This window comes from Lygodium microphyllum, chromosome 7 (assembly GCF_053477565.2).
Source record: "Lygodium microphyllum isolate KBCC chromosome 7, Lygodium_microphyllum_v1.1.10, whole genome shotgun sequence".
Lineage (NCBI taxonomy): Eukaryota > Viridiplantae > Streptophyta > Polypodiopsida > Schizaeales > Lygodiaceae > Lygodium > Lygodium microphyllum.
Window position 1 is genome coordinate 57,347,788 of NC_141141.1, and position 25,702 is coordinate 57,373,489.

The 25,702-nt window shown below is 47.7% G+C and overlaps 1 protein-coding gene across 3 annotated transcripts in view; it reads left to right on the plus strand.

Moving 5' to 3' along the window:
- LOC148033477 (uncharacterized) overlaps positions 1–25,702 on the plus strand; it is a 277,944-nt gene that overhangs the window by 120,276 nt on the left and 131,966 nt on the right. For all 3 annotated transcript variants that reach the window (XM_087681411.1, XM_087681412.1, XM_087681413.1), the window contains exon 7: positions 22,709–22,948. In XM_087681411.1, the coding sequence (XP_087537537.1) occupies positions 22,709–22,948 (240 nt within the window). The remainder of the gene's footprint in view (positions 1–22,708; positions 22,949–25,702) is intronic.

Consider the following 25,702-nt stretch of genomic DNA (forward strand, 5'->3'; position numbering starts at 1 on the left):
TGGCTGGGCAAACGAGACTGACGTGGCTGGGCAGACGTTGCGCTAGAGACAGGTTGCGTGCCCCAAGTTAGCTGGAGACGTCTGCTCTGTAAGCTGGAGGCAAGAAGCGACTTTTGACGAACAGCACTGGCGTGTTAAAGCTGACGGCCTGGAGCAGAACTGGCGTGCACTGCAGATTGCAGATTGAAGACTGCTCTGATACCAAATGTGAGATGGAAGGATTGAGGTGCAGCTGGGATTCAGTAGACAGTGTGAGAGTGAGAGACAGAGTTGAAGCACGACACCCAAGAGAATAGACTGAATGAGTTTAACCAGAAAGTACAAAGTACAACCCTTAAACCTTAGGGTTGTAGGGAGTGTTCACACCCGACACACACTAAGTGCCCAAATGTGTGTAACATAAGCACATAAGTACATACGACAATAAGACCATAAGTCTGGGGGAAAAAACCTCTCCTACCGAGAGTAAAAAGTGCCCCAGTGTCCTACTGATCACCGACACTCCCATATAAGCGTAGGCGCAAGTGAGGCGTGCGTGAGTCAAATACCCAACAACTCCGTGATGCAAGGATCAAGGGAGTTCCTGAGGAGTGGCAGTCGTAGGATGGCCCATGGTGATGTTTGAGGAACCATGCACACTCCACTGAGCTTGTTTGTACTAACTAGTTTTTGATGTCTTGCGCCATATATGATAGGGAGCCTATCAGTGTGAAGGAGGTTTTGCAATCACAACATTTGAAGAAGGTTATGGAGTTGGAGTTGGATGCGATTGAGAATCCATGATAAACTTTCATAAGTACGAAGAACGCAGAATATCACTTGGGATCTTGTACCTCGGCCTGTTTATTTGAAGGTAATTGGAGTCAAGTGGATCATTAAGACCAAGTACCATAGTGATGGCACTCTGGATAAGCACATGGTATGACTCATTTTGCAAAAGGATTAGTGCAGCGTCTAGGAGTGGATTTTCATGATACCTTTGCACCTATAGTTCAGATGGCTATCATTAGGGTCATTCTTTCCTTAGCTAGCCATAGGAGATGACCGTTTTATCAGCTTGATGTGAAGTGTGCCTTCTTTAATAAAGATTTGAAGGAGGTGATTTATGTTGAGTAGCCTCTTGGTTTTTCCTCATTGAATAGCAAAATGTACAAGTTTGAGAAGGTCCTTTACGACCTCAAATAGGCTCTGTGTGCTTAGAACAAGAAGATAGACTTCTTTCTCCAAGGGAAGGTAGGGTATGGTGTTTCTTTGCTGATCCTAAGTTGTATGTCCACACCTTAGTTGGAGGGCATGCGTTGTGTGCACTTTATGTGGATGATCTCATTTTAATTGGTGTCCATGCCTAGAAGGTCAAGCAGGTAAAGAAGACACTACATGAGATGTTCGAGAGGACGGATGCAGGCCTTCTCCACTTCTCCACTTCATCTCCCAACAACAATATGTGTAAGAGCTTTTGGCTATGTTTGAGATGGAGGGGTATAAGGCTCTTTCTACTCCCATGGATCTGAACTCCAAGGCTATAGCCTAGGCAGATTCACTATCGATAGATACTACCGGCTACAAGTATTTGATTGGATCATTGATATCACTCCTTAATACTCGGATTGATTTGTGTTTTCTTGTAGGTTTGCTTGCCTGGTTCATGAGTGAATCCAATTGGTTCATTGGTAGGCTGCTATAAGGATTTTGGGGTTTCTAAGGGGGGACCCCTGACCTAGGTATTTATTATCTAACAAGTAACAAGAGATTTAACCTTGGTTCTACAAGGCTCGACAATGGGCTAGAGATGCTAACCATAGGAGGTCAACAATATGATATTGCTTTACTTTGGGTGTAGGTGCTATCTCTTGGAGTAGCAAGAAGCATCCCATGTTTCCCTATCAACTAAAGAGGTGGAATATTGAGCAACGTCATCTACCACATGTGAGATAGTGGGGCTTCGAGGATTGTTAGGAGAGCTTGGTTGTCCTCAGATAGGTCCTAGTGCACTGCATTGTGACAATGAGAGTTGCATGGCTTTGGTATGGAATTCCGTATTCCATGTTAGGTGGAAGTACATTGAGATACAGTACCATTTCATTCGGGAGATGATCTTGGATGAGACCATTGATGTGGTGTACTGCAAGATATAGGACAACTTGGTAGATTTGTTTATGAAGGCTCTTTGAGATACAGTACCATTTCATTTGGGAGAATGTCTTGGATGAGACCATTGATGTGGTGTATTGCAAGATGTAGGACAACTTGGCAGATGTGTTTAGGAAGGCTATTCCATGCTAGTCGAAGGCACATTGAGATACAGTACCATTTCATTCGGGAGAAGATCTTGGATGAGACCATTGATGTGGTGTATTGCAAGATGTAGGATGACTTGGCAGATTTGTTTACGAAGGCTCTTTCTTAGGCCATTCTTCGATAGCAGTCCAGATCCCTAAGCTTTATGCCCCGTCCAAGATTTGAGAGTGGGTGTTAGAGATTTATTCATCCTTTGGACAGGCATCGACAGTTTACTGTTGTATAGTAAGAACTCTTGGGCGCAGCTACGCATTTCCTGTATACAAGTCGGACAGCACTATGCAGTTGGCAGGTCATTTCCAGCATTTCTGGGCAGTTGGGCAGGCCAAACAAGCTGCATAGGATGCCATGTGGCGGTCAGATTCTCTACACAACATTTATTTTGATTATTTAATTGCTGTGATTGTATTTTGCAGCAGCCAGCTACAGTTTCTAACTGGCTGATCAGGCCTATTTATATGCTGGCCTGCCCTGGTCATTTCTCACTTGGTTTTTCAGGTGGAGAGAGAGATCACCTCTCGAAGATACACTCGATAGCTCGTATACATATCTGCCTTCTTCATTTCAGCATTCCTTCACTACAGATTTCTGTGTTCTAGTGTCTCTTTTCTCTTTCCCTCTTCTCATTGTGTTCATTTTCTTTCAGTCTAGTCATACGTTTCTATTTTGGCTGCAGTTTGACAAGGGGGTGCTGAAGAAGAGGAAGGGGTGATAAGAGGTAACTTGGAAGAAAGGGGCGGTGCCAAGGGTGGGGAAGGAAGGGCAGTTGTTGAGGATCCACTTTCTAAAGCACCCTCGGGGTGGTTGTTGAAGCTGAGGTAAGGGCCTCATCAGAGACAATGTCCTAGCTCACCACCACTTTGTTAGAATTAGGATCCTAGAAGATGTATCTTTGATAGTAATGAACAAAGATGTGCCACTTGGACTTTGCATTGAGTTTCACTCTCTTTTTGTTGTCGATGTGAGAGTATATTGAGCTCCTAGTCATGTGCATGATGGCTTTGAGCCGTGTGGAGAGAGAAAAGAAGAAAGCATGTGGATTGAAGCTCTCGACTCACCTCTTAGCCTTTGGCATGTCTGGCCCTTCTTTTTTCAGAGAAAAGTGAAAATTCTATCAAGATACCTTAGAACAAAGTGTCCCAAGGAAAAAAACCATTTACAAAGCAGCTATTTACACATTAAATGGCCTGAGACTCATAATTGTTTCTTTTTTGCATAGAAATGTGTGGCTAATTATATTACTCAAAAGAAATTACAATGAAATACAAATTCTTAGTCTAGTTGAAGCTCTCTGTAGATCAAAATGCACTCAGATACACAAGCCTCTCAGAGTGGTCTGGGGAGGATGGGGAATAGAAGCCATGGAGGGGGAATGTAGCACCAGTGAGGGCGGTAGTCTTGTAGGGTAAAAAACAGGCCATGGCCACACCAAGTGTGAATAAGTTATGGAAGCTTCCACTGGTGTCAAGAGTCACCTTGTAGGTGCTCCTAGCGGCCAAAGTGAGTAGATGACGGATAAGTAGAGCTGTGCTAGAGTAGCATACAGTGAAAGGCTGTAGCAGCTGGAAATCATCTAGGAGGGTGCCTTCCAGATGTGCCACCTTGTGAGGCTCCCAATGCTCTCCCATACCTTTGATTGTGATGTCATAGCTGGAGTACTTGGTGGATAGGCAAAGTCTCTAGGTCTATCACTGACATGAACCAACCTCGATGATGAAGATTGTATCCTGCACCTTTGCCTCATACAGTTTTTGGGGGAGCTAGCTAACTGACTACCAGCAAAAGGACCCCCAAGAGATGCACCCCAGGCTAGGCGCAACTTATTAGAGTATGCAAGAAGTCCCTCTTCACACTAGTTGCACTGCCTTGGATGACCGTAGGCAGTGATTTGGAGTCCTCATTGCACAAGCTCTTGGTAAGGGGGGACTAACCAATCTTGGGGAATCGTTGCGTCAATTTCCCACCTTCTGGCCTCTGCCACTCTGTCATCATGCCGTCTGCTATATTACCTCCAAATCTATTCCCCTAAATGGCTCTCCATACCCTGATGGAGCAGGCAGGGCCAGCCTCCTAGGCAGCCCACTGGATGTGAATGCGCTCCTTGAGCTGCATCCTTTCACGATCTCAGATTTGTGGGTTCTGGCTGACAGATTGTCTATCAATCTTCTCCTGGTAGATGAGGGCCTTTTGCTCTAGGACCTTTTGCAGACTCTACAAGACCCATAGTAGGCTATGAAGAAATGATCTGGATAATGTGGTCACTGCTGCCAGTGAAAATCCATGAGTGCGCTTCGTAAATTAATTGGCCTTAGCCCATGATCACACATGTCCCTCATGTGTGTTAATAGTCCTGCTGCCTTGAACCTTGTATGTGTATGTTCTATACCATAGGAATGGTCACATGTCCTCATAATGTTTCCCCATAAATGTCAGATTAATTAATTTACATGACATTGTTTGCTCTCAAGGGAGAATATCTAATATAGGGCCTCACTAAGTAGCCAATCTATTGGACCACAATACCAAACTAGTTAAGCAGTCCAAGGAAGCTGGAATTCTGAATAGCAAGGAAGGCCTCTCTTCTCTCCCCATGTGCTCAATACTTTTCCGAAAACTCTATTTATACATTTGGGGGTATGACTGTTCTATTGAAGAGAGCATCCTTGACAGACCATCTCTCACACACCACAAAAGCTTTCAGGACATCCTACCCAAATTCAACACGCTATTCAAAGATGGGAGATCAATCTAATTGGGACCATCATAGCTTCCCAAATATGGCAAGTACTTTTTTGTAGAGCTATGATTTTGTCCCTTACCTGAACTTGTGTTATTTTAGGCTTTTTGGTGGCTCTGATATCATTCTTAGGCCTCATATATAGGTTGTGTGAAACTATGGGGGTTGACCTTAGTAGTTGGTCATTTATCACGTCCTTTTGTTTTTCAAGAAAAGAAATTTCTATTAGTAATACATCAGCAAGAAAACCTGAGATAAAATACAAAGTACAAAGAACTTTATAAAGAGTAACTGAGTACCTCAGAAATAGTGGTTGTGTGAACAACCAATCCAGTGGTCTATAATGTTAATCCATATGAGATGCGGTATGGAAGAAAATGGCTGAATCCCATATCTGCAGTAGGAAAGCCTCTCTTCTCTTCCTCATCCTCTCTTAGCTGCCCTGCATCGTCTCCCATCTCTTGTGGAGAGAGTGAATGATCTCTATCTAGATCTGCAATAGATCTCTGTTGTGGATACATCCTAAAGGTTAATAACATGATTGCATGTCGTAGTCCAGATGTACCAGACTATGATATCCAATGAGATGAGAAAAGAAGAGCTCCCTTGAACATCCTCATAGCCACATGTCGGGCCTATATCTATGACCTAGGCTATAGCCCCCTAGGGCACCACCATGCATGACTTTGAGAATCCCCAACAGGAAGTGATGTACTACATGGTCGCAAGAAGAACTTGGTTGGTGACCACTACTCTCCTTGCTAGTGGGAATCTTGCTGAGCTCCAATAAATAAGGTTCTGCCTTATGCACAAGAGGAGAGGTGCTAACTGCTGCTCTGAGGTAATGTCAATTGCCACATGGAATCCAAGATATCTCATTGCAGTCATGGGGAACCCACATGAAATCATTTGTGGTTGCTACTGTGGCTGCCTAGTATCACATGCCCAAAATCCATAGGACTTATGCCAATGAATTAAGGCACGTGTTGCTATGCAAAATATCTCTATGGCCCTAACAAAGGCTCTAAAGTCACCCTCATCCCTGTCTCAGAGATTATATTGTCATTAGTAAACTCCACATCAAGAAGCTCCTCAAACTCAAGGATGGATAACCTGATGCCTCTGATACCTATAGATCTGTCTCTCAAGAAGGAGCTCATGGACTTTGCTACAAATAAGAACAAGAAGGGGTCTAGTGGATAGCCCTATCTAACTGATCTCTCAATGCTGAATTTGTCTTCTCTTGCTCCACTGGTCATAACCTGGCTATTTACTGAGTATAGAGCTACTATTCCTGTGACCCATTGCCCCAGAAATCCCATCCTCATCATCATGCCCTCTAAGAACTCCTAGTCCATGCAGCCATATGCCTTCTCAAAGTCAAGGAGCACAATAAGGTCCTGGTTCCTAGATCCAACCAAGGTGGTGGACTCTGAAGATGTTCAAAGATGCTACGCTCTTGGACAAAACTTATTTGTGTGATCTCCAGTCTGTCTTCACTTCCTTTGGGAATGAGGTGAATCAGTCCCTCAAAAGTCTCTTTGGCATAGCCCCTGACACCATAATCTCCTAGAAATTTGAGATGAGGCCTGCACTGATAAGATCCCACTAGCTCAAAAAGAAAGACTTACCCATTCCATCTTCTCCAGGACACTTGCCTAAGGGTAGCGCTAGAAGTGCCTTCTTGAGCTCCTCCTTTGTAATATGGGCCATCAAACATCTGCACATCTTATTTGTAACCATCCTCTTGGTACTATGCCATATCGTCTCTCTATCCCTCTCGTAGCTTGGGGACCTAGCGGTGGACCCAAGCAACTGAGGGTAATCCAAAATTGTCTCCTATCTCACTGGCCATTCGGGGCATAGATGACCAAGAGATCAATAAGTGCCTCCTCCACTCTTATAGAGACCCACATAGCTCTCCCTGGAATCATGATACTTGGGTCATCTACTGATTGGGGCGACTACTCTCCAATGCATATGCATACTCCAACTTGTATCTCTATAACTCCCATGATTGTTGCCCAATAAGTGTGACTTTCACCTCACAATAACTTTCCACAGAATCGGGACATTATCTCTGAAATGTTGCTTTTGCATATGAGAAAACCAACTGATCCTTCCACTAATGCTCTTTGGAATTCCTGCCTCACGATGCTCTGGCTGTGCCTAAAGTCTTGTCATCTGAAGCCTTGTACATTCCCTAAGAGTATCCTCTCAACCTCCTAGATTAGTGTGGCTCAGGCGCCCATGCTTGTCTATGCTATCTCCTAGCATTCACCCTTAAATGAGTCCTCTCCGCTAACTTTGCTGTAGGGTGTAATGGGGGAAGTCCTCGCAGTATGTGTTGGAGTCCTCTACCTCTTGCTCACTCTTCTGTGACTCCTTAGTTCCCCCACTTGCTTTGTGTCAGGTACTTGAGATGAGATCAACTTTGAGATCTTTGCTTGGTGAGCTAAGAGTTTGGGAGATGGTGGTGCACCTGCAACCTGCTGCACCTCTTGGGTGGCCTCTAGTGTCATTGCCTTTGTGGATTGTGGCATATTTATCTCGGGTGGTGTTGCAATCAAGAGTTGTGGAATCTCTGCCTCTTGGGTGACTAGGTAGTGCTAGTGGAAGCCATAGTAGGTCGAGGTGGCACCACATGGGCTGGCGGTGTTTGACTTGGGGTTAACATTACCCCCCTCTGAGACGGGTGCCAGTCGGATGTCTACCATTCGAGTTATTTTGGCTCTTGCAGCTCACCACCGTTGGCCTGTTTATCAGATGGACGTCAAGTCAGCCTTTCTAAATGGCGTCCTTGAGGAGGAGATCTATGTTTCACAGCCTCCTGGTTTTCTTGTGCAGGGGAAGGAGGATCATGTCTATAGGCTGTGGAAGGCCCTTTATGGCCTGAAGCAGGCTCCTCGTGCTTGGTACCAGAGGATTGACCGCTTCTTTCTACAGAGTGGCTTTCAGTGCTCATCATGATCCCAACCTCTACTTTTGGGTTGTGGGTTCTCTTTGTGTTTTCCTTATTTTGTATGTAGATGATCTTATCATTACAGGGAGCGACACTCAGCAGGTGGAGCATACTCGGTCCATTCTTCGGCAGGAGTTCGACATGACGGATCTAGGGATCCTTCACTTCTTTCTAGGATTTGCGCAATCTTGTTGTTGCTGGCGCTGTCTCCTTTGTGAGATGTCAAATCATCTTGCATGTGAAGCATTGGCCAGGGAATCTTGTGTATGTGATCAACCGGGTGAGAAAACCCTCATGGACGGAGGGAATCCTAATCGTTTGGGCAAGGAATTGTAAAGAATATGGGGGTACAATAGCTTAGATAGATGGGTATTTGTGTGGACCTTCCGAGACTATGTTGGTGAAAGTCCTCTCTCTGTATGATGTGGCCAAAGGCACTCTTAATCTCAGAAAGGCATGATGTGAAGTACTCATTGAGGCTAGGAAAAGAGATGGTGATGGTAGTGCCATCTCTGAGCAATGAATAATTTTGACCCTTGATCCATTTGTTGAAGTATGCCATTGAAGATTTGACCTCAAGCGGGCTAGTAGCAAGCACTACCTCCATCTTCTCAAGTGAGCTATGTTGGAGCTCAGTAGTGGATGTGCAGAAGTTCAAGGAGTGAGCGTGAGAGTGTGATGGCTGGTGAGAGAGAGAGCAGAGTGAAAGTACTATCTGATATGAATGTACCAATGATATGTTGGTACACAAAGAATAAAATGTATTTATAACTTAGGGCACATAAGGGTGCATTCACATGTATAGCTAAATAATGTGCGTGTACTATACATGGAAGGTTAAATGGGCCTTTATCCCAACAACCTCTCACTTAAAGGTCCGAAGTGAACCTCTAACCAACTCCCACTAGTCGTATGCAATGCTCGTACTAGCTTTGCTTAGACTTTTAGTGAGAACATCTGCAAGGTTGTCCTGTGTTTTGATCTTGGTCAATGTGATTCGACCATATTTCATAATCTGTCTAATGAAGTGATATCACACATCTATATGCTTTGTGCGTGAATGATACATGGCATTTTTAGCCAGATACATAGCACTCTGGCTATCACATCCCAAAACTGCAGTACCCATAGACATGCTGAGTTCCTCTACAAGTCTGCTCAACCATATAGCTTCCTTAGAAGCTTTAGTAGCTGATATGTATTCAGCTTCAGTGGTACTCAGTGCAACAATGTTCAGCAACCTGGGACACCAAGAAACAACCCCACCAGCAACTATAAAGATATACCTGCTGGTGGACCTCCAAGTGTCCAAATCACTTGCCATGTCTGCATCACAATAACCCAGCAAACTAAGTGCACCTTGCCCATAGCAAATACACTTTCTTTGTGTACCCTTGAGGTATCTAAGAATACACTTGATAGCCTTCCAATGTGTTTTGCCACGATTTGACATAAACCTGCTAACAAGTCCCACTGTATGAGCAATGTTTGGACGAGTAGCAACCATAGCATACATAAGAGAGCCACAAGCTGATGCATAGGGGACTTTCTTCATAGCATTTGCTTCCGTGTCATCTTTTGGGCTGTTAGCTTTACTAAGCTTTCTTTTTTTGCAAATAAAGTGCGGCTAATTATATTACTTCAAAAAAAACCTAAGTACAAGGAAGTGCTCATGCTCAACAGACTAGCTGGAGCTGATCCGAGTCACGCATATATCAAGTATACAAGCCTCTCAGGGCGGTCTGGGGGGGATGGGGGCAAGAAGCCATGGAGAGGGGGGTGTATCACCATTTGGGGCTGCCTGCTTGCATCACGAAAAATCGGTCCTGGCCGCCCCAAGTGCGCATAAAATGACATCGCAACTCCTAACGAGCCCTGGACTCGCCTTGCACCTAATCCCATCGGCCGCGGAGGGAGTGGATAATGGAGGTCCAAAGCTCTACTAAGGTCGCATGTACTAAAAGTTTCTCTCCGCCGAAAGCCTCCTGACACTGCGCCTTCCAGATATGCCAACCAATAAGACTCCCTAAGATCTCCCATACCTCAGAGCGGTCCACTGTGGGCTCTAATATGTGGTGGATGGGAAGAGCCTCCTAACCGACCATTGCGCATGATCCTGCCTCGATAATGAATATTGTGTCCTGCATCTCGGCCTCGTACATAAGGTGACGGCCCTAGGTGATTGCCTGCCAATAGAATGCTCCCCATGAGATACATCCAAGGTAAGTGCTATATAGCAAAGGATGCAGTATGCTCCTCTCCACACGAGCTGGGCTGCCTCACATGACCAAAGACAGTGCTTTGGGGTTTCCAGAGGCTGTTGTGTATAGCGCATGCAACCTCCCTCCTTCTGTATCTGGGCAAGTCAACTTCCCACTGCCAAGCCTCCATGTGCCAGCAACCATAAGAAATGCGATACCCTCCTTGGTCTCCAGCTATCCCATAGGTGGTGCCAGAAGGTTTGTCGAAAAGGCTCTGTGATGCTGTGCTCTGCCTAGAGCCTGCTATGTGACAGCGCCCAATCCATATCCTCTTGCATCAGTGCGTGTCTCCGAATCTTGACAGTGTACTCTAGGAACCTCGGTGACTTCTTGGTGACCACAATGGCGGGCCATAGCCACTCTCCTGGATCCCACTCCAACTCATCAAGTGGCCTGCCCTCCTAGATCTAAATGCGCCACTCTTTGAGCTCCGTCTAGAAGACAAAATGGTCCAGCCGCCATGTCTTCCCCTGCAGGCCAATCACCCGGATCCTCCTTCATAAAAGGACAGCTATTCCCTCATCCTGCTGTCCTCTGTCAAGAGCCAGACGCCCCCCCTCCTGTACCGTGAAGAATGTCCTCGGTGGAGGGCCACCCACTCTACTTGCCACCTGTAGGGGGATTCCTACTGGTGAAAACCTAGCGGCCCATACCTCCCCGGGCTCTATCAGCTCTCGTATCATAGGAGAAAGCCATTCCGAGGTATTGCTGTGTCTATCTCCCTTCTCCTCAACTCCACTCCTCTCTGGCAACTTGATACTCATTGCAGCACCTCCTCGTCCACCATCCTGTACACCTCTCGCCATGTCCTGATGGTACGAGCCAAGCAGCCAGCCCACTGGATGTGGGGGCACTCGCCAATCAGTGCCCCTTCCCGATCTCTAACGTGGGGGTTCCAGACCATTGGTTGACGGTGTATCTCCTCCTGGAAGCCTTAGGGGCTCTGGATTAGGGCCTTACAGAGTCCCTGCCACATGCGGAGCAAACTGCGTAGGAAGGGTGATTGGGGGAGGGGGGGTCTAGGCTGACATGAAGATTCATCTCAGGGACGGCCTCCAATCACCGCCAAGCCTTGGTCTACAATCCTGAAGACCCTCCTGTAATAGGACCTTCCAGGTTTGTCCTCTTGGTGTGAGGCCACGGGCAACTATCTTGCCCAAGAGGGCTATACTCTAATACTCTGGGTCTATGATTCCAAGCTCTCCCTCTGACCGATGCTGTATGATGGTTTCCCATGCCACCTTGGCCCTAGAATCCCTGGAGCCATCTGACCCGGACCAAAGGAAATTCCGCACTAGGCTGCGCAGCTGTACTATGCAGGATAAGAAGCACCAACACGATGCGATGTATCGGGCCGTCACTAGGAGGACTTGGTTAACTACCAGGGCATGGTGTGCTAGTGAGAGGCGAGCCGTGCTCCAGTAGGTCAGCTTCCTCCAGATAGAATCGAGGACTGGAAGAAATTGCTAGGTGATGTGGAGTCTGGAACCCTAGGTAATGGACGGTCACCCATCTAGATCCTAGGTGGATGCCCCACTTCGTGCTAGAGTCCGGGTCTGTGATGAAACCAACCAACTCTCTCCAGTTGATTTTCACTCCGACTGCAGAAGAGAACACATCAAGAGCCAACCTCACTCTCTCTAGCATCAACTCATCATCCTCTATGTAGAGTGCTATATCATCTGGATACTCTAAGTCTACCAACTCAGTCTCCTCTCTCACTGGAAGTCGGAGGCCGTGTAATCCGCTCACACGTGACCTTAGGAAGTGAGACATCGCCTCTGCAAAGAGTAGGAATAGGTATGGGGCCAGGGGGCAGCCCTGCCGGACTGATCTCTCTTGCCGAAGCTCCTCCCCTCGCCTACCACCTATGAGAATCCTGCTGGTGGCTAATCTATAAAGTGCGGAGACCCCGCGAATCCAAGCCTGGGGGAGATCCAATCTCACCATGGTGCCCTCCTAGGAAATCCCAATCCATCTTGTCATAAGCTTTCTCGAAATCCAAGAGTAGTACGACTAGTCTCTGCCCACTGTGCTGAGCCCACTCTGTCGCCTCAAAGAAGGTGAATACATTGTCTAGGATGCTCCTATCCTGGAGAGAGCCTGTCTGTGTATCATGAATGATGTCTAGAAGCATGGGGCGTAGTCGCCTACCAATCATCTTTGCTAGTGCCTTACAAGCCACTAACAATAAGGTGATCGGTCTCCACTGGGAAAGCTCCAACCGGTCTCCCCCTTTGGGGAGAAGACTGATAAGGCTTGCTGAGAGACTCCCTGGCATCTATCTTGAAGTGAAAATCTCATGGAAGGCCATCAGTAGGGGGTCCTTCACCACCTCCCAGTAGGTAGTGAAGAAGGCCTTAGAGAGGCCATCCTCTCGCGGGCATTTCTGCTCGTCCTTTGTATGGAAAGCCTCCTCTAATTCCTTCTCTGTGAAGGGGCCTAGGAGGGAGTGTCCGGTCTCTTCTGTGACGAGGGACGAGATGTGATCCTAGGCCTGCTGTCTGCAATGCTGTCCTCTGGCTGAGACTGCCTGTTACTGGAAAAGGAGTCTGTAATAGTGGTGGCAATCTCCATCACCTCATCTGGGCTAGAGTGAATCCTCTCATACTGATCTTGAAGGCTGCATATTTGCTCTCCTGAGGTGTGGAGCTGGTGTGCCTAAAAGAACTCCTTGCACATCGTATCCCCCTTCCGCCCCCAGAACGTTGTTGAGGTGTGGAATGAGAACTCCGAGCGCCTGTCCTCTAGACTGGCGATGGCTACTCGTGCACGCACCTCTTGTGCATGGAGGATGGGATCCCCTGGTGTCTCCTGTATTAATCCGTGCATGGCTGCTAGGTCTTGTCGCAGTGCTCTCTCCTCCTCCCAACATTGTTGCCTGGCCTGTAGGGCTGCCTCCTGGCAGATGCTCTTCAACGCGGCTAGGACCTCTGCAACCTCCTCTGTGATTTGGTCCCTCTTGCCCCACTCCCTGGTCCAGATCTGCTCAATCTTACTCTTCATGTCCTCCCTCCTGTAGATCACGTGAGGGATCCGACAGGATCGTTGTGTCTAGGGTAGATGATAGGGGACCAAGTGTCAGGAGAACCGGGTGGACAACGTGGTGCCTGCCAACTGCCCACTGCCAACTGCCCAACATAGCCTCCACAAGAGCATCCCCACTCTTCTATATAGAACCTGTCTAACTGCTCCAGCGGGACTCCACCTGGCCACCTGTAACCCCAAGAGAAGTCCAGCAATCTCTCCCTCCTATGGAAGGCTAGGTCTCTCCAAGCATTGTGTGCTCCTACTGTTAGTAGAAAGACCTCCCATGCCTCCTACTCCTCCCCAGCCATGCCCTGGTAGTTTTTTGCCTTTGCCCTGCTGGTTCTCTAAAGCCTCCAGGTTGTTGAAGTCTCCTCCAACAATCTAGGAGTCCACCTTTGGGAGTCCTTCCACGATCTCCACTCAAAATCTACTACGTGCCCTAACCTCAGTAGGGGCATAGACATTGAGGACTCCGAGGCTGCATGAGTCCCCAATATCCAATTTGATCCATAGAACCCTCCCTGCCACAATCATCTTGTGGTCTCGTACAGAGGCCGTGAGACTTGGGCCAATAGAGGTGCAAACACCCCCACTCCTACCATGGGCACCGATGGTGTGCTCCCAGTAAGTGTGTGAGCTGCCCAGGAGTACGTTCCCTACCTGCTAGGCCTGGGCAAGAGTGAGCTTGTGCTCCTGTAGAAGTAGGATGTCGATCCGTCCGGCAAGGGTAGGCTGCAGCTCTTGCCGGACAATCAACTTCGTAGAACCACATGCGCTGCTATAGTGGAGGCTATTCATGGGGAAACCTATGGCTGATCGAACAAGCATCTGTTCGGTGTGGAAGCTACTGACGAAGAAGAGAAACTATGAGGCATGCGTATACGCTTCACTGCCGGCCTGGAATGTGAACTCCATTCCCCCATGGTGGCCCTTGGGTGGACCATGAGGGTGATGAATGCACTTGGTGGAGCCACCAGGGCATCTATCAACCATGCTGAGAGGCAAGACTCCGTACATTGGTAGAAATGGGCAGCCTATACCATGGGCCACTCAATCACATCCATTGGCACTCTCCACTATGGAGGGGCTCGAAAGATAATGCTTAGATGAGGGACGTCGGCCCCAGCCCACTAGTTAATGTCCATCATGCAACCTGGCCATTGCTGGAAGAAAAGTGCTAGTCCACCTTCTCTCATCTGTTGGGAGATGTGGTCTGCCACCTAGATCTTCACCTCCTCCTGAATCTGATACGTCGCCCAGTCTCCTGTGTGAGAGGTCTGGAGAAAGAATGCATAGTTTTGTTCATCCCCGGTGGTGCTAGTAGGTGGACCTTGCCACTCCTAGACTTGTGTACCACAAAGATTCCCACCTCCAAGGGTAGTGTGAACTCTCCGCGCTCCGCAACTCTTAAGTAAGACAACGGCCCACTGCGAGAAAACTCCTGTGGTAGCAGCTGTGCCTGTCTCGAGAAAGTGTGTCGGGGAGCATGAACGAAAGAACTAGTGACTGTGTGGGGAGGGGAAGAAGGGCAAGACTGCTGGTGAGTGGAGGATGACGGCGTGTGGGGCTCCTCAACTCCTGTGGGGGGGGGGGGAGGGATGGGTGGGGGGTGGGTCACCTATGCTAGTGGTCATCAAGGGGGCTGGACGGTGGGGGTGATGGTGGAGAATGGGGGGATCTAGGGATGGTGGGGTGGTCGGATGCACTTGGTAGGTGTTGGGGGGGGGGGGGGGTCAGCTGAGGCAGCCTGTGACGCCTCCATGGGGGGTGGATGTGTGGGCTTGTGGTCCTATCGGGCGGGGCAAGAGGGGGGGGGGCATAGTGCTCTGCCGATGAAGTGACACTCGCCCTCTTGCAACCTGCTGCCATGGCTGTGTTTGAGGGGCTGGTTGCATCCCCCCTTGCCGTCTCCTTCTCATCTCTAGACTCGTGTAAAGCCGTCCGTATCCACTTGTGGGCCTGTCGGCGAAGGTGTCTTAGCTCCAAAGCGCGTGCACTCTGCTGCTATATGCCCAAAGTCATGGCAATGTAGACACTGCCCTGGCTGCCCAGTCACAATGACCTGCTGCTTGAAGGAGTGTCCGCCTGTCTGAATCTCTAGAAACTATGGTATATTCTTTGTCTCTTTCACTGCCACCCGTACCTTTGGAACTCCTGCGGCTGTCACTACGTCCGTGAAAGAGGCAGGAAGGACCGTGCTGAAGAGCCGTCTGAAGTGTTCCACATGTTGGCGATACTCTATCGCCAGTCTAGGGAATAGTAGGGTGATTGGGTGTCTAAGGAAATTGTTGTGGAGCATGAATGCCTCCATGGTGAATCCACTATACCAGGGGACCATATGTATGACCCCCCTCCTGGAGACATAGAGTGAGCTAGCTAGTAGATCACGTGCTGTGTCTGCTGAGGTAAGTCGTACCATGAAGATCCCTTCACCCATTAGAACTGCCTCTGCTATCTGCGCTGTGCCAATGTGCAGCGTGGGGTAAAGCCAATCCTGAAGATGGGCCCTGGATGGGGAATGTCCTACTACCTGATCGAAGATTGCTGTTTCTTTAAGCTCTAGCTCTGTGGTGCAGATGTCTAAGAGCTATTCCTCAAATAGGACGACGCGCAAGGTGTTTGACTGGGGGGCACTCATAGAATGCACTGGCGTCTGACCAAAGGTTTCCATTGCGTGCTCTTGCTAAGGACCTACCAATCTCGTTGCTGTGCTACTGGGGGAGGGAGGGGGGGGGAGGTTGCTGCAGAGGGAGGGAGCAACTGGGGGGGGTGCGAGGGGAGGGGGGGACAAATTCTTTTGTGCCGGTTGGGGGGGGGGGGGGGGGGTGCTGGACACTGTGGGAGGCCAGCTTTGAAACGACACAGTGCAAATTTGGGCTTGTTAGGCGGGGCTGGGGCCATAGGTACAAGAGAGGCGGTGAGTCAGGCGGAGGGGGGGGGGGTTGTTGTAGGGTGGTAGGTGGGTGGCCAGGCGGGGGGGGGGGGGGGGGGTTGTTGCAGGGGAGCAGGGGGGGGGTAGAAGGCCGGGGGGGGGGGAGTAGGCGGACCAAGGACGGTGTAGGGGCGTCTGTGGCCAGTACTCGGCCAGCGGGGCAGTGGTGAGGGGGACGGAGGTGGTGCTGGACGAGGGAGCTGGATTGGCAAGGGAGATGGAAGTAGTGCTGGACGAGGGAGCCGTTGAAGCGACAGGCGGAGGGGGGGTGGAAACGCTGTGTCATTGGGGGGGGGAGGGGAGCGCTTGGGTGGCCATGGACATTTGGCGAGGGGAAATAGAGGCGATGGGGGGGTGTAGCACAGCACAGCAATGCGATGCCAGGATCATAACTTAGCTTTACTAAGGTAAGGGTACCCCAAAAGGCATCCAAGCTTAAGATAAGGAGATAAAAACAACAATTTCTGCGTTCTATCTTTGCGAATCCTCATGCCCAAAATATTCTCTGCATTCCCTAAATCTTTCATGGAGAAAGCTGATTTCAGCTGATTTTTGAGAGCATCCAAGCTAGTCTTTCTTTTCCCAGCTAGCAACGTATCATCCACATACAAAACAAGTATGATGGGGCTGCCATCCATATCCTTTTTCATGTACAAACAATGATCTGCATGGCTGCGTGTAAACCCATGAGATAGCATAAAAGTGTCAAATTTTTTGTATCACTGCCGTGGTGCTTGCTTCAGCCCATACAAGCTGTGTTTTAGCTTACATACCATCTGTTCTTTTCTAGGAACTACAAAACCCTCGGGCTGTTTCATGTAGATTTCCTTATCAATGTCACCATGCAAGAAAGTTGTTTTTACATCCATTTCGTACAGCTCTAAGTCCAATATAGCAGTGAGAGCAAAAAGCACACGTAGAGTGGTCATCTTCACAATAGGTGAGAAGACCTCTTGGAGTCAATCCCTTCCTTCTGTGCATACCCTTTGGCAACCAGTCTTGCCTTGTACGTGGGTTTCCCATCGACTGTCTTTACTTTGTACACCCATTTGTTTGGAAGGGGCTTCCTTCCCTCGGGCAATGGCACAAGATCCCAAGTATCATTTGCATATAGAGATTTAATCTCTTCCTTCATAGCTAGCTCCCACTTACTGCTGAATTCGCATGACTTGGCCTTTTTGTATGTAAGAGGCTCACCCTCATCTGTAAGCATCACATAATGCAAGGAGGGGTCAAACCTATGTGGTTGCCTTCTTACGCGTGCAGACCTGCGTACCGAATGATCAACATTCAGAGGAATTGGGTCTACATTTGGAGGTATATTATTTTTAGCATTTATTGGCTGCTGTAAGCCATTTTCAGCATGCTGTTCATGTTGACAACACCTTTATTTTCATTACAGCACCTGCATTTTCATAATTAGCAAGTCTATCTTGCTGTCCATGATCTCCTTGTGCTCCTATTTGCTGTCCATCATCATTTGGATAAAAAATAACCGGCTGATCGTCAATTTCAGCCTGTGGTACAGCACCATGAGGCTCATTTTCTGAAGTAATAGGTGGCTGCAAACTCTGAAATTTGACATTTTTCATATCTTCATTTGAGGCTAAAGTACCTTCAAGAAATTTTGCCCCATTAAACACAACATTACTGCTGCGAATAATTTTCTTGAACTGAGGTAACCACGCTCTATAGTCAAATTCACCCTCATCACCATAGCCCATGAAGATGCCTTTGGTGGATTTTGGGTCAAGTTTGTTCCTTAGCTCATCTCTAGCATGCACAAAAGCATCACAACCAAATACGGGTAAATGGTCATATGAGGCCGATTTGCCAGACCAAAGCTCCTTAGGGATGCCATTATTTAAGGACTTGTTTGGAGAGTGGTTGCAAATGTGAACCGTGGTTTTGAGTGCCTCTCCCAAAAATTCATGAGGGAGATTAGCAGTGGGCATCATGCACTGCACTCTTTCACATAAGGTCCTATTATATCTCTCAGCCACTCCATTTGAAGAAGGGTTGTAAGCTCCCTCTTAATACCATGCAAGTCACAAAAGGACTTGAATTTAGTTGATGTAAATTCACCCCCATTATTAGTTCTCAAGCATGTCAGCTTTTTACCTATCTGAGTGGTCACAAATGCACGAAAAGTTTTAAAAACAACAAATACTTCACTTTTCTTTTTCAACAGGTATACCCAAATCTTTTTGGAATAATCATCTATAAGGGAGACAAAATATGCAGCACCACCCAACGATTTCACGGGCATACTACATACATCAGAATGCACTAAGTCTAAGACATTGGACTTACGAGAGATATGAGAGTAAAAGGAAATTTTATTTGCTTTCCAAACTGACACTCATTACAAAAGTCAAGTTTAGAGCCTTTTCCATCAACCCTCTTCAGAGAGGTAAGGACATCAAGTCCTTTCTGGCTCATATGGCCTAATCTCTTATGCCATAACTCCAAGTGACTGCAAATTTCAGTAACTGCAAGAAACTTGCCATTCAAGGCTTTACAGTGCAAACAATACAAAGTGCCCTTCTTGGTTCCTTTTGCAATCAGCATGGAACCCTTTTTCACTTTCCACAAACCACCACCAAATAGTGTGGTGTAGCCATGCAAGTCAAGTTGATCAACAGATAGTAAACTCTTTTTAATGCCAGACACATATCTGACATATTTCAACACAAGCTCTTGACCATTCTCTAAAGACAAGTGTACAGTGCTAATCCCATCAATGCTACAAGCATGGTTATTTCCAAGATACACCTTTCCATAACTGCCTGCATTGAACATAGCAAAACACTCCAAGCAAGGAGTTACATGGAAAGAGGCACTAGAGTCTACAATCCAAGTCTGAGTGACACCATCATCAACTGACAAAAGTGCATCAATCACATCAGCCTTGGTAATTTGCATATATTGCATGTGACATACAAGGGCATCATAATCAACTGTACATAATACATCGGCCTATGTATGTGAAAGCTCCTCTATGATCACACTAGAGGCCACATTTGCCTTTTCCTTGCCTTTGGCTTCCTCAGATGCATCTGTCTTATCCTCCTTGTTCTTTTTATCTCCTGCATTTTTCTTTCTCTCTTGTTCCTTCTTGTAATACTTGCAATCAAGTTTCTTGTGGCCCTTCAGACCACAGTGATAACAAGTAATGTCACTCTTTTCCTTTCCTTTGCTCTTGCTCATGTTTCTCTGTCCTGCATTTGCATTTCTCTTTTCAGCCCTACCTCTTACATTATAAGCTGAGTTGTTGCCTTCTCCACTAGACATACGTCTAATTTCTTCATTCAAGATTGAGCCCCTCAGTCCATCATATGAGAGATTGGGGTTATTGCTGAGAGAAACGACCAAGGTCTCCCAAGAGTCGTCCCAAGAGTCGAGCAGTGGCATGATAAAAAAGATCGCCCTCAACTTATCATCAAAGTCCAAATTTGCATCCTTGAGCTGATTTAAAATGCTTGTAAATGCACTCAAGTGCTCAACTGTAGGCTTTGACTCATCCAATTGCATATTCACCAACTTGTGCATTAAATGCACCTGATTAACAGATGTGGTTATCTCATAGGTAGTTTTCAGCTTCTCCCATATTGCATAGCCTGCATCTAAACCCTTAACGTTTGTCAAAATGTCATCAGTGACACCCATCTTAATGTAAGCCACAACCTTTTTATTTACTTTGGCCCAATCTGCATCACACATTAGTGTGGGTTTATCTTCCTGCAAAGCATCCTTACAATCCTTTAGGAACAAAATGCCTTGCATACGGTCTTTGCAAAGGTCAAAGCCATGACCATCAACCGTTTGATTTCCATCAAACTCTTGATGTCTGAATGGGAAGAAGTTGCAGCCATTTTATCACGAATACAAGAGTAAATGCCCTTGAAATGCAAAACCATAAGCTAAACTAGCAAACACATTGCAATTCTTCCTCAAATAGTAATAAATCTCTGTTGTTTGTACATGAACCAGTCACCACACGGGCAAAAATGCAGAAATTTACCAAATTCTGCACAAACCCCCAAAATTTCAGGTCCAAAATTGCATAAATGTCAGCCAATCTGACCTAGTTGAGCAAAATTTTATCAATACATGAAAAGCCCCAATTTTGTGGGATCCAATATCAAGAAATTTTACTTAAAAAGAGCAAAATTCTGACAAATTTGGTAAAATCCCCAATTTATTTAAGGTCACCACACGCAATGTCTGCAATTTTTGATTTGAACATCATTGCCAGGCATAGACGAGGTCAAATCTGGGAAAAGCCCCAAATTTTCGGACCCGAATTTGCACATATCTGAGATTTGTGCTCCAATGCGTGAACCCCCGCCAAGACAAGTGGTAATTGAAAATATTAAAGAAAAAATTTTGATTAAAAAAAAAAACTGACTAGAGGGGAGGAGGGGGGGGGGGGGGGGTTGGTTGTTCCGTTGACCTTGCCCCGTCGCATGACAGTTGTCACGCCTAGTCGTCACTTGCCGATGCCGTGTCCTCGCGACGAATTTCCGACTAGCGGCCACAATGATTGCTAGTATGTGCGTCGTCTGCCCGACTGCTGCTTTGTCACTCGACTGCTACCACGACTATTGCCTTGGTCACACACAACGGACCTGGTCAGGTGGTTGGCACCTATTGACCTATCACATGCAGTCCATCTGCAGCCCACTCTGAGCTAAGAGCCGGAGACTCCTGCTCTATTGACTTTCTTTTGCCTCGAGGTGTTCGCGAGCTGCCTTTGATCTCGGGAAGCGTGCAGTCTGAGTTGTGATATCAGTTGTTGGAGCTCAGTAGTGGATGTGCAGAAGTTCAAGGAGTGAGCGTGAGAGTGTGGCGACTGGTGAGAGAGAGAGCAGAGTGAAAGTACTATCTGATATGAGTGTACCAACGATATGTTGGTACACAAAGAATAAAATGTATTTATACTTAGGGCACGTAAGGGTGCATTCACATTTACAGCTAAATAATGTGCGTGTACTATACATGGAAGGTTAAACAGGGCTTTATCCCAACAAGCTGAAGTGGAGTCTAAAGCAACCCTTTACCAAGGGCACCACTTGTGTGACCCTGGCTGGGGTGGTCATAAGATCCAATTGGATACTTGAGAAGGGGAATGGATGGGTGATCTCCAACCAATTTGCAGGCCAAAGAAGACGCCTCAAGGGCTGTCACTTTGTCGCTAAGGGCCCGCTCTATGTCCTGAGTGAAACGAATCAGCAGGAAGGCATCTACTAAATGTGTGGGGGGGCTGCATTGGAGTCCTTGGTGGTGGTGAGGCACTGGCTGCAATCTTGTGTGATGCACTAACTCCATGTGATTGTGGTGCTGGCTCTAACAAGATGATTGGTGCTGAGCTTTGCGTTGGCGACTCTAGCATTTGAAGGGGTTGTGCCAAAGTAGGGGAGATGGATGCAGCTTGAGGGAGGCATTGGAAAAAAGCTACAAGGGTGGACAAAGAAGCTGAAGATGCATCATGTTTGTAACAGGGATGTGACATGGATGGAAGGGAGCGTCTAGAGCGGTGGAGGCAGGGGGAGGGCTGAAAGGGGCAAGATGGTTGTGGGTGTGGTAGATGCTGGTTGACAGACAGGTGGGGTGGTGGTTTGTTGGCAAGGATGGTGGTGAGTGGCGCTGTTGTGGTGGGCAACAGGTAGTTGATAGGTGGGTAGGGCTGTGGGTGGTGGCCAAGTTTGTGGTGGCTGCGCAGGACTATACTGACAGACAGGTCAGTGATTGGTGCTGCAAAGGTCAGGGCCAGTCTGTCAGGGCTGTTGGGTCAGACAGATCCAGTTGTGTCAGCAGGTCAGTCTTTTTCTCCAAGTGTTTTGTCAGGTGGGAGATAGGTCTATGTTGGGGGGCAGGTGTGTGGAGGGCAAGTTTGTGGTGGCTATGAAGGATTATAGTGGCAGGCAGGTCAGCGATTGGTGCTGCGCAGGTCAGGGCTGTCGACAGGTCAGTATTTTTCTCCACATGTTTTGTCAGGCATGGGTGTTCATTTGTTGACTTGTCAGGCAGGTCATTTATTGTATCTATGCATAGAGCTTGTATAGCTGCCACCAAATATTGTTAATATCTTTTCAAATACATAATTTGTACTTTACTAACAAGCTTTCATAAACCAAGCTAGCCTTCATTAAGATATTGTAAGCCGTATAGGTTCATCTTCAAAATCTGCTTTTTGTTCAGATCCATCAGGCCATCTGTCATTTCATTTGTATGTGTGTACATGCATATGTTATCTTACAAAAAAATGTGCAAAAGGGACATGTAAAATCCAAAAACAGTGATAAACTGAGTGGTTTACCAGAATTAAATGTGTACATGTATGCTAGTTGCATGTGAGCAGAATGCAGTCTGCAATTGAAGTCTGTAACTCCTTACCAATGCCTTTGCAATTTTAATATGTGGATTAGAGGTCTTTTATTTAGATCTTGATATTTTTTCCATTTCCTTGACATTTGTGCTTGTAGAGATCTCATGAAGTATGGAAACGAACCAATGAAGCAACCTTTTGTGCAATATCAGGAGACTGGAAACTCTATCTTTGGGTTAATCATGCAAAAAATCCTCGATTGCATGCTTTGAATGAACCAAGTTTAGCCATCACAATTACAATACCAAAGGTCTTCACATTTGCTAATGTTGCAATACGGGCTTATCACCAAGTTCTTGATCCTCATCTCAGTCCTCATAATGTGTATATATCCTTGGTAAGCCTCTCACTGGAGATGCTGCGGATAGTTAGAGAAAACACAAATTGTGTATCACTTGAAGTCAATCTCTTGACATTTGATGTTAAACTTGCATTGTATTTGATATACATTTTTAGAAGTCCACCATATATGGCTTGGTTACATCATATACTCACATAATATTTCTAATAGGATTATGTGCATTATTTAGCATGTTGTATCATGATTAGTGGCTTCATTGCTTCTTTCCGATTTCTGTTTCTGGAAGATGCTATAAGCTCGCACTTGATACACAGTGGGGTTGCAGACAATCTTTCGGATATAGAATTTGTAGAAGATACAGCAGTATAGCTAGATGTGGACGAGGGTTACTTCAAAGATGTTGTGACTGTGATGGATATATTTCGCAGAGGCTTTGGTAGTATCATAAATTGGCATAAGTCACATGTTTTCATCTTCAACTTCTTTACTTGGGTTCCTTGTTGGGTTTCGGTGAGGTATGCTAGGATGTAAATGGTTGAATTGACATTTTTTCAGGGTAGCAGCTAGCCCCCCTTCTCTTGAGAATCAAGCAGAAGTTCTCTAGTGCAGCACATCTAGACTCTCTCTAGCAAAGGGGATGGTGCTTTGCTAAACAGGTCTTCCTCTCTACCAAATCGTACATTACTCTTGGGGTGCCTCTTCTCAATGTCTAGCCTTGGCTTTTGCGAAACAGATCAATCATTTCGCGGCTATGTGTTTTTTGAATTAGGTCTATCTGCTGCAGCCACGTCAATCCTAGCAAAAAAAAAATTCGCTCTAAACCCATCAATTGAACTCACCGCTATGGTTCCGATTTTCCTTGGTGGGTTTTGGATTGGTTAGGTGAAGAAACTTATCTACAATTTTGGTTGATCATAAGGAGAGGGAGTCCAATGAGGGCTAAGGTTGCATAGGATGTCATTTTCCAACCAAGATCTAGTGGGCTTTTGGGGATTATACATCTAGACTATATAATTGAGCTTTTCTATTCTAGCTCTTTGTTAGGGGGGCTGATGGAAAATAGGACTTTGGCTATTGAAGCGCTCGGCACCCGTCACGTCGTGTGCTCCCCCCCGTTTTGTAGGATCGCGCCCGTTCCCCCAGTTCATTCGCGCCCCATTGCTCCGGCTGATCTCCCTCCGGCCCTTCTGATCACACCTTCAGTTTCACTGGTCTTCCCCCCGTCTGTCCGCCTGTCTAATCGCTTCCTCCCGTTCCTATCCGCCAGTTGTGAACGTCCCGCCCTGCCTGGATTCTCCTCCTCCGTCTGGCCGCCCCCCCCCCCCCTCCCCCCCGCCTGTCCGCCCAAGTGAGACAGCGCCCCCCCTCCCCACCCCAACAATTGGCTGCCCCCCTCCACGCTTGGCCACCCTGGAAGAGACTGTCCCCCCCGCCCTAATAGCCCGCTGCCCCCCCCTCCCCCCCGGCACGCTACCTCTGTCCGCTACCCCCGAATCCGTCTGTGCTGTGTCAAAACAGAAGCGGTCTCCCCCCTCGCCATTGATCCCCCACCCTCCAAGTTGCTCCCTCGATTTGCAGCAACTTGCCCCCCTCAGGTAGCACCGCGACGTGATTGGTAGTCCTCGCAGAAAGGATGCGCAATGGAAACCTCTAGTTAGACGCCGGCACACTCAGCGAGTGCCCCCTAGTCAAACACCTTGTGCGTCGTCCTCTCTGAGGAGCATCTCTTAGCCGTTCGAGCTAAGGAGCTGGAGCTAAAGGAAACAACGATTTATGGTCAGGTAGTAGGACATTCCCCAGCCAAGGCTCAGCTTCGGGACTGGCTTCACTCCAGGCTGCGCATTGGCACAGCGCAGATCGTGGAGGCAGTCCTAATGGGCCAAGGGATCTTCATGGTCCGGCTCAGTTTGGCGGACGTAGCTCGTGAGTTACTCGCCAGTTCACCATATGCGTCCATGAAGGGGGTCATATACATGGTCCCTTGGTACAACGGCTTTACTGTGGAGGCGTTTGCACTCCACAATAGGTTTCTCCGGCACCCGGTCGCCCTTCTTTTCCCCCGCCTGGCGATAGAGTATCACCAGTTGGTGGAAGACTTTGGTCGGCTCTTTGGCACTATCCTTCCCACGTCCTTCGCGGATGCAGTGACAGTGGCAGGAGTCCCAAAGGTACGGGTGGCAGTGAAAGAGGTCAAGAATATCCCACAGTTCCTAGAGATTGAGGCGGGCGGCCACTCCTTTAGGCAGTAGGTCATTATGACGGGGCAACCAAGGTAGTGTCTACGCTGCCACGACTTTGGGCATCAGGCAGCAGGTTGCATGCGTTTCGGAGCCAAGATGGCTCCGCCGACAAGCCTGCAAGTGGACGCTGATGGCTTTACACGGGTCCAGAGACCACAGAGAGGGAGACGGCAGGGGGGGTGCAGCTAGCGTCTCAGAACTAGCCTCGGCAGCAGGGAGTAGGAGGGCATGTGACACCCCCTCGGCAGAGCACTCCATAGCCCCCCCCTAAGCCCGTCCCACCCGCCACAACCGCAGCCCCCCACATCCACCACCTGCGCCACAAACTACCTTTCCTGAGTCCCCACAGCCCCCACATCCACCACCCTCCACATCCCATGCCTCCCCCCCCCCCCCACACTGACCCTGGCGCATAGCCCCCCACCTCCAGGACCACCAGCCTCCCCCTACACCCGCCATGTACTTCCGTCCATCCCACCATCCCTCGATCATCCTCCCCCCCACCACCTCCCATACCGAGCATCCCCCCTGATCCACACCTGGTTTAGGC